Source organism: Xenopus tropicalis, chromosome 5 (assembly GCF_000004195.4).
Source record: "Xenopus tropicalis strain Nigerian chromosome 5, UCB_Xtro_10.0, whole genome shotgun sequence".
Taxonomy (NCBI): Eukaryota; Metazoa; Chordata; class Amphibia; order Anura; family Pipidae; genus Xenopus; species Xenopus tropicalis.
In genome coordinates this window covers 74,128,777-74,138,959 of record NC_030681.2, presented here as the reverse complement: position 1 = coordinate 74,138,959, position 10,183 = coordinate 74,128,777, and the positions used below count along the sequence as shown (strand labels likewise).

General features: G+C 39.0%; 1 protein-coding gene across 1 annotated transcript; it reads right to left on the bottom strand.

The window, feature by feature from the left end:
- Positions 1 to 359: 359 nt before the first annotated feature.
- Positions 360 to 9,570, bottom strand: nus1 (NUS1, dehydrodolichyl diphosphate synthase subunit). Its single transcript, NM_001016090.2, is given in 5 exon segments — positions 360 to 673; positions 1,712 to 1,811; positions 3,167 to 3,319; positions 4,694 to 4,822; positions 9,136 to 9,570. Coding segments are annotated over 5 exon segments (657 nt in total). The 5' UTR covers positions 9,320 to 9,570; the 3' UTR covers positions 360 to 582.
- Positions 9,571 to 10,183: the final 613 nt, after the last annotated feature.

Sequence of the window (10,183 nt, the reverse complement as noted above, 5' to 3'; positions counted from 1 at the left end):
TGGATTGTACACACTGCATGTGTACACGAACACTTCAGAGCATCGTTTCGTTTACCACTAGCTCCAGGACGAATATAACCAGATAGTCTGCAGATTTTCTGAGAATATTTTACTTACAGAGTTAGTAGGTAGCCATTTTGCTAGTTAAGTGCCATTGTTTTTTTTCTAAACACAAAGATATTCGTTTGGAATTTGGAAAGCCATATGAACCCTTACTTTGTACTGGTTACTTACAGACTATCAAGATGGAACGGTTACTAATCTCCTCAATGCTGGTGCAGGATTCTTTGATACAGATGATCCTGCGATACAGAGGATCCTGTTCTACACTGCAGTCTGCTTCCAAATAACTATCCCAATCTCATTTATTCAGTTTATTTGGTTTTCCTCCCAGAAATGGTTGATGGCAGATATCCATCAGTGCATTTGTAAAACACAATAATGAACATTAAATGACAAATTAAAGAAAACCAAAACTGGGAGAGGGTGCCAGAGATCCAGTCAGTCTGGACTGACAGCAGTAAACCAGAGGTGTCGAGTCCCTTTCTGAAGCTGCCTTTATTAGCTCGGCAAAAGGCCAGGTTATTTCCCAAGCCGCTGCTCACAGGCCGCGTAACAACTGAGAACTGAATAAAAGTCTTCATAGCGCATATTCACATGTGATGGCAAAGAACTGAGGAGAAAAAAAAGAAAAGTTATTTGAATCTTTCCATATCTAACATAGCAGAAGGCAAGGAGTGAGTTATATAGAACTTTTTAAACAAAAAAATGCTAATAAAACACAGAACAAGTTTGCCAAGTCCTTTTACTGTGCTACTCTATGACTTTAAAATGGTCACTGATTAGTGTTTTCCAATTAATCCAGCAGGACTGTCATTTTTCTAAATAACCAGAAAAAAGTAACTTTATGACCTAACAAAATTTAATGAAAGTCAAAGTTCTTGTTGTCCATATACAAGGTAATAATTAATACTGAATCTTTTATTGCAATTTTAGCTTTTTTGCTGTATATTTAGTGGGCAACACGTCATCAAAAGAATACATGATACAAAGCTTCTCATATATGTCTCCTAAAGGTGCCAAAGAGAAAGAAGTTGTGCTTTACAGAGAAATTGCCAAAGCCAAACTGTCTGATTAAAAAACAAAGCCTTTCATGACAGCAGACTTCATTGTAACAAGGTCACTTGACAGGACACCCCAGTACAGCCTACATAATTGTTAGCCCATAAATTGTTAGTCAAAAAAAGGTAATTTGCTTTGTGGTCCACATGTTTAGGTTGTACCAAGAAAGCAAATCCCATGCTTAAGCCTCAAACATATATGGTCAACCTGCATTAATCTCACTGTTCAGTCTGGAAACTGATAGCAAATGGGCAAGTATTGAAGAATTCAGTGTAAAGAGGTCCAATTTCAATGAGATGACAACACTATCTGGCACACACTGCAGGGGGTTATGGTCAGCAATTCAAACACATAATTTAGTAAATACTATACTAGAAAACAGGGCAACTTGTTCAAAGTAAAATTTTATTGACAAACTAAATAGCAGTACATACCTGAATGTAAAGAAGATTTTTTGTCATTTAATATAGTATAAAAATGACAAGAGCACAGGTCCAGATGCTGAGAGTTGCCCGATTGTCATTATTACAACTGTGGCATATTACAACAATTATATCATTACATTAAAAAAAACATTTTTTATACTTACATGATTTCAGAAAGTCTGATGTGCCAGGGCAGAAATCCTAATGTGCTGTCTACAGAACCAAACTTCAATATTAAATCTGGATCCGGAAAAGTCTGTGTAGCTACAATAGGAGATATAGGTACGTTTTTCAGTGATACTATCAAAAACCAGCATTCTATAAGAGCTCAACACATTTTTAACCTTTTGGTTAATTTAAAAAAAAAAAAAAAAAAAAATGTAGCATGATATTGGCAAGAAGCACTGATGTCCACCATTTAGCTCAAAGATGCCAAACTGAATCCCTAAAAAGAATTTTTACACCCCAACCCCATCATCTTAAAGAGATACTGACACCAGAAATGAAACCTTTTTTTACATCTGTCATAACATTGTCTTTGCGTGCTATTTATAATTTTGCCATAAAAGTATCTGTCTAATGCTTTTACATTACCTATCTGATCATATTTGTGCAGCACTAGTCTGTTAGAATTAGAATCCATAACTGACAGGCTGAGATGAACCATTCAGGTTGGCAAAACAGTCAGGTTTAGGAACTTCAAGTAACAATTACAGGTATTGGACCTGTTATCCAAAATGCTCGAGGGCCCTAGGGCTTTCCCAATAAGGGGTCTTTCCATAATTTGGAACTTAAGTCTGCTAAAAAATAATTTAAACATGAATTAAACCCAATAGGATTGTTTTACGTCCAATAAGGATCCATTACATCTTAGTTGGGATCAAGTACAAGGTACTGTTTTATTATTACAGAGAAAAAGGAAATCATTTTTAAAAATTATAATCATTTGCTTATAATGGAGTCTATGGGAGATGGCCTTTTCATAATTTGGAACTTTTTGGATAATGGGTTTCCAGATAACAGATCCCATACCTGTACATACAAAAGCAGCCATATCAGCAAGAATTCAACATGACCTATAGGTAACTTTTTATATAAATTCATATTTTAAAAATTTGTTTTATTGTATCAGTATCACTTTAAGGGCTCTACAGGCTTGTTGTACAACATCTCCATATTAATATGACATAGACAATGATAGACAGTTGAACGGCCCTAATATTTTTGTCATGAGCAACTACTATAGGATGTAAAAAAAAAAAAAGGTACAGTAACAAAAAATGGAAAATTGCTCTGATCCTAAAGGTTAAAAGTATGTACCCATATTTTCCATGCTGTTTGGTCCTGAGCAATCTACAACACAGCAACATGTGTTAACTGATCCTGTTCTTTCCGTTGGGTCTGTACACACAGTAAAAATGTTAGCCCACAGTAGAAAAATTAAGACCTACTTATCTGCATTTAGTGTTGGTCTCTAGCAGGGAAAAATGTAATCAATTAACACACTCAATGTAGCGAGTAAGAACACACAGTATCACTCTGAACAAAAAATCTAGCAATGTAGATATATACCCTTAAGTTTTTTTTTCAGCTCAGACATTAAAAACAACATATCTTACTTCTTAACAAAGAGTCTAATGCATTCACATCCATCTCTATTGGCTTCCTCTGTTCTTGTGCTACCAACTGGCAGAAATTCTGAGCTGCTTTTACAATTTGCATCTTCCCATCTTCTGGGGCTAGCACCTTGAACGAAGGCATGTGAGTGAGACCTGGAAAAGGAGCAAAAAGAGGATTAGGATTATCTTCTTTTATGGCACTGACATAATTATGTCAAAGTGAATTACCAAGCAAAGCTTGTGATGTGACATTCATGCAAAAATACATTTTTCTACATTAGATGACACTATACAAGAGCAGTCTGCTCTGTGGGTCCCAGGGTAATACTGATATGGAGGTATGCTCATTACAGGTATGGGGTCCCTTATCCAGAAAGTTCCGAATTACGGAAAGGCCATCTCCCATAGCCATCATAAGCAAATAATTCTAATTTTTAAGAAGGATTTCCTATTTCTCTGTAATAATAAAACAGTACCTTGTACTTGATCCCAACTAAGATATAATTAATCCTTATTGGAGGCAAAACAAGCCTCTTGGGTTTATTCAGTATTTAAATGATTTTTAGCAGACTTAAGTTATGGAGAGATCCCTTATCCGGAAAACCCTAGGTCCCAAGCATTCTGGATAACAAGTCCCATACCTCTATGGGAAGAAACCAACTTAAAGGATATACTATCTTCCTGAAAACCAAAATAATTTTTTTACAGGTAAATACATTCACCCAAAAGGTATTGGTTTAAGTGCCCAATAAGCAAAAGCAGCGTGCTTTATATATTTGACTAATGGACGGAAATAGCATTTAAATAGCATATTAGCACAAAAGAAAGTCGCAGGATATCTTAGAATAATTAAATATATTTTAGCAGATACCATTGCATGGAGTAAACACACTTTTCTTCAAGTTGTCACAATATCAGTAAAATTGTTTCATGGTTCAGCTTTTATAATTATAATTTTTTTTAGCATTCTAAAATTCTACCTCTTTTTCCCTTCTGTTTACATACTGATCTTTCACTCACCCCTACAATGTAATTTAATTAACTAATATAGTGTCCTGTGTATTCATTCCATTTAGCGTGAAGACACACTGAGCTACTAGTAGCAGCTACAAAAATAGACAATGACCATTTACTGGTATCTGTCTCTACACATGTTTTAGCAGAGGTGCAAGCCAGCCCTGTCCTTACTGCTTGCATCCTCTGCCACTCCCTAATTTTCATGTCACAATGATGTACATGTCAGGGGATAGATAGCCAGCATGAGGGAGAACATATACATGTCTACTCCTCCCATTCCACATGAATACAGCATAGCCAAACACAGGCAGCGCTGTATTCATTGTAATAACCACAGGCACAGGTCTCTGTGTTTCGAAACAGAGTAGAGAGACCTGCGGCAATTCAGCAGCCAAGGAACACAATCTGCAGTAAGCAAAAAAAAAAAAAAAGGCAGATTGTACCCTCCTTCTTGCACTTTGAAAACGGTCTCATATCTGTGTGGTCTAACTTGAAATGTTAAAAGCATACCTCTGTCAACTCTATCTGTGGTGCCATTTGCATGCTCTAATGGATACTTCGAATAGTCATGACCCAGAAGTTCTTCCTGTTGCTTTAAGACTTCATCCATGAGCCTGGAACTATGTTGTTTTAAGATACCTTGGAGGACAGGAAAGGGGAAAAAAGACATTCACTTAGTCTGTTTATATAAATACCCTGTGTATTTGTTATTAAACAGTGAAGACTTTATTAACAAACACAACACAATACCAGCACAAACCAGCAGATAAGGTTCTAAAGAGTCCAGAAGTACTGTGCAAGATCACCTTGAATCACTTTTTTTTAGTAACTCTTTTGTATTACATATTTCATTAAGGCAGAATGCATGACTAAGAAGGGGGGCGGATTCTATATGCGTAATACTGTTTGTAGCAGATATTAATCAACACTTAGCTTTTCACAGCCCAATTAATATTCATCACTCTGAAGAAAAAACAAATTACAGGTATCGGACCCCTTATCCGGAAATCCATTATCCAGAAAGTTCTGAATTGCCATCTCCCATAAACTCCATTTAATCAAAAAATTCACATTTTTAAAAATGGTTTACATTTTCTCTGTAATAATATAACAGCACCTTGTACTTGATCCCAACTGAGATATAATAAATCCTTAAGTAGACTTAAGGTAGGAGATCCAAATTACGGAAATACTCCAGGTCCTAAGCATTCTGGATAACGGGTTCTATAGCTGTACTGGAATTTCAACAACAATTTTAAAATTTATCAGGAACATGTCACAATTACTTTGATAAGCAATCTTGTGCTTATTTTTGTTTTAAGTACCATTTTCCAATTTACTCTAATCTGTTAATGAAATGTTAGCCTCTGAGGGTGGAAAACTGGTACAGAGGCCAAGTAGCACTGATTATGCAAGAAAATGCACACTGACAGTTAAAATTTTAATTCTGGACAGTATGTCAAAACCTCCTACCTAAAAATGGCACAAATGGCCAGATGGTTAGGCAGTATGGTTGAAAACTACCTGCACAACTAGTTCTAACAGATATTGACATCTATACAAAATATTGTCAGATAATGCAAAATGCACAGTAGTCCGAAAACCTGATTTCATTTGAGACTTTTTTTTGGTAGTCTTGTAATAATCTGTTTCCTTTCTGTTAAAGACACAGCTATGGTCACATGAGCAAACCTTTTTCATCAGCATGTGACAAAGTAATTACTTCCCATTATTTTACACACATTACCAGAAGCATTAAACAAAATGTTTTTAAAGTCAGTTTTGGGTAAGGATAATAGTAATATAATGTCTGAGCCAAAATTCCAATACTGGTGGGGTTTTTTTTTAATCATTTTTTGTTTTGATTTAAACTGATTTATAAAGGATACACCTGTGACAGATCTATGTGTTACATATTTTGTTGGCTGGTTGATTTACAAAATATTATTGCCCATACACAATGCCCCTGCTGGAGAACACTATGCAACTGCATGACCCTTTATAAGAAATAACAATGAGCTAGATGGTATAGATATAGTCAAAAAAGCAACCTTCTGGCAGGCATTTAATTCGTCTATATAAGGTGCAGTAATTGTTTTAAATAAAAACTATTATATTTAAAACATTTTTCAGTAACCTTTTTTGTTTGTAATTACATAGTTTATTTACAAAATTAACAAGACCCAAAGGCATAATTATTATTTATACAGCACCAGCAAGTTATAGTACTCATGCAGCAGGGAGATTAATCGCCTGCGACATTGGAGAATTGTTGAGGCGCGATTAATCTCCCCATGTGTCACGGCCCTTAGTGAGCTACACAAGCATGATAAAAGTTCTTTTGGGATGCAAAAGAAGGACTGTGATTGGCTATTTGAGGCCACTGGGAGAAACATCAAAGAGGAAGGTGAGCAACATGTTGCTCATGAGCCACTGTAAGGGGATCACTGATCTAAAGTCAGTCATGGATTACGAATGAAAACACACCAAAAAACTAAATAAATAAAATTTTATTTAAAATTCTGAAAAAATGAATGCTTTGGCTTTTGTTTTGTTTTACTATTGAGTTAGAGAGGGTCCAGAGAAGGGCAACTAAGCTGGTAAAGGGTATGGAAAGTCTCAGTTATGAAGAAAGACTGGCCAAGTTGGGTCTGTTTACACTGGAGAAGAGACGCTTAAGAGGTGACATGATAACTATGTATAAATATATAAAGGGATCATATAATAACCTCTCTAATGTTTTATTTCCCAGTAGGTCCTTCCAACGGACACGAGGGCACCCACTTCGTTTAGAAGAAGGGAGGTTCCATTTAAATATTCGGAAAGGTTTTTTTACTGTGAGAGCTGTGAAGTTGTGGAATTCCCTCCCCGAATCAGTCGTGCTGGCTGAGACATTATATAACTTTAAGAAGGGGCTGGATGGATTCTTAGCAAGTGAGGGAATACAGGGGTATGGGAGATAGCTCTCAGTACAAGTGAGGGAATACAGGGTTATGGGAGATAGCTCTTAGTACTAGTTGATCCAGGGACTGGTCCGATTGCCATCTTGGAGTCAGGAAGGAATTTTTTCCCCTCTGCGGCAAATTAGAGAGGCTTCAGATGGGGTTTTTTGCCTTCCTCTGGATCAACTAGTAGTTAGGCAGGTTATATATAGGCATTATGGTTGAACTTGATGGACATATGTCTTTTTTCAACCCAACTTACTATGTTACTATGTTACTACACACAAATACAATTTCCCCTTAAATGGTCCCTCTTCATAAAGATAATATAATTAGAGAGAACCGCTGGTATAGAGTATGAAAGTCTCAGTATTTTGCAACTCCAGCCAAGCTTTACAACTGGAAAAGACAGAGGGAACACAAACAATGGAATGCAAGTCGTTATGAATAACACTTAACGGGATAGCATGTGACAGCCCAATCTGGATCACATAGACCAGCTCAGATTTAAACTTAAATTCCAGGTCCGACTTCTACTGCTTCAAAGTCGGCTACTGAGTTAAGGTCCCCATACATGGGCCGATTCTAGCTGCCGATATCAGTCCCTTAAGGTCCCCATACACGGGCCAACAATAGTTGCCAGCTAATCGGCCCGTGTATGGGCAGAACAGAGCGGCCTGGCCGACCGATATCTGGCCTGAAATTGGCCAGATCTCGATCGGCCAGGTTAGAAAATCGGAGCGGGGACCGCATCGGCTCGTTGATGTGGTCCCCGAACCGACTGCCCCATAACCACAAATGTAATCCGATCGTTTGGCCCCAGGGCCAAACAATCGGATTATTTTTTTTTAAAGTTACTTGTTACCCGATATCGCCCACCCGTAGGTGGGGATATCGGGTGAAGATCCACTCGCTTGGCGATGTAGTGTATGGGCACCTTTAGACCGATTCGGCAGCTAATCAGCCTGTGTATGGGCACTACCAACGGGCCTGCCCGACCGATATCTGGCCTGAAATTGGCCAGATATCGATCGGCAGGTTAAAGAATCTAGTCGGATCAGGGACCGCATCGGCTCGTTGATGCGGCCCCTGGACCGACTTTGCCTAAACCCGGCGTTATAATTCGATCGTTTGGTCCCAGGGCCAAACGATCAAATTAGCCTGGATTCTCCCGATATCGCCCACCTGTAGGTGGTGGATATCGGGAGTAGATCCACTGGCTTGGCGAAGGTGTAGGGACACCTTTAGCTTCATAAATTAAATGGTCCTCAGATATCTTTGCCATATGACTAATCAAAGTCAAGTACACACGCAAAAATATGACAAACTATAAAGATAACCATTAAAAAAAATAAACAAAATGCACCTCAGTCAGTGCCAGCATGTGTAACTCCTGCCGATAAGTGTATTTATGGAGATAAAACAGCATGTCTACTTCTGACAGATAGGAAGCAGACGTCAGATAGCAAATTACATCACTACTCTATCCATGAATTGTAGATTTAAGGGTGAAGACACACTGAGCTACTAGTAGCAGCTACTTTTCAAGGCTACTAAATTCCAGAAAATACCCTGCCATAGACAATAGTGGGAATTGCCTCTGCTAAAACACAGAGACAATTATCAGTAAATGACCAGCATTGTCTTTTTTTAAGTAGCCATAACAAGTAGCTGCTACTAGTAGCTACGCGTGTCTTCACCCTAAACCCTTGTGTTCAAGCAGGGATATAACTATTGTTATTTTTTTAGATGGCAAATACCTAACAATGCATCACTAACTTTATGTCAGCCTAAAGAGTTTATCCACATTGTCAAGGTAATTAACAGCAGTGACAGATATGAACAAGCACTGAGATAAGTCACCTCCGCCTACAGTTACATACAATAGCGGTACATTGGAGACCCCAGGTTATAGTTCCAAGAACTTTACAGGGCACAGTTTAAGGTTGAAGAATTGAATGAATGAGCAGATAGAGAAGTATAATACAGAAAGGTGACTCGAGCAGTTACCTTGGTGATCATAGACGCTGACATAAGAGATGCCCACTGCCATGCACCATACCACCAGGTTGGCCAGGTCAGTATAACTCTGGATCTCCTCGCCCATAAGCATGGCCATATGCACTGGCAGTTTGCCCAGCCGGCACCCGTCCGCCTTCCAGCTGCGGTCCCGCTGCTGGGTGAGGTATTTCATGTCGCACCGGTGTCTTAGGTCCGTGCAGTCACATTGCTTGGTAAGATACCCACAGTCACCCTGGCGACGTTCGGTCTTTCCCAATCTCAAATCTGCGAGCGGCGGGAAGAGAAATCTCAAGCTCAAGGAATGAAACCAAGCAACCAACAGGCGCTGGGCCCAGAGCAGCACATGCAAGAGGCGCCAGGCCACGGCGCATAGCACAGACATGGCAAAGGATCCTACCGACAGCAGCCAAGGTTCAACTGCGGCCAGCCGCCAGGCATTGCTAGCCGGCAGCACACGGCCAACACCGATTGGCTGGTAGGCGAACGTCACTTCCGCTAGCAGCCTGAGTGAGTGACGTGGCCAGCGCAGGTTGGAGCCGGAACATAGAATAAAAGTCAGCCAAAGGAAGGGAATAGGGAGGGGAGTGATGGCGACCTCAAGTGTTCGGAGGGAATACGTGCATTACAATCTGAAAGCAAGGGGCATACGGGGATGTGTGCAAAAGAGCTCTTCTAGTTGAGGAAGGTCTTGTTAAAGAGGACCATATAGATGAGCAATCAGTATGTGTGGGCAAACCTCTTATTTCTTGTGCGGTGGGTCTGGATACTGTTGAAAGTGGCAGATTTATACAGTGGGGAAAGAGGTAATACATTTTGATATAGAACATTAATATCAACCCAGAGCTTTTAACTTGTGTCTCTGTGGATCTGGGTTTATCCAAATTGTGACTTAGGCTGATTCCAGACGAGGTGTTTTTACGCTGCGTATTTTCAATATCATCATCTGTAGAAATTTAAACAGTCTCGATGAAAACACACTATGGGGCAGATTTACTAATCCACGAACGCGTCTGAATGCGTTTTTTTCGTAATGATC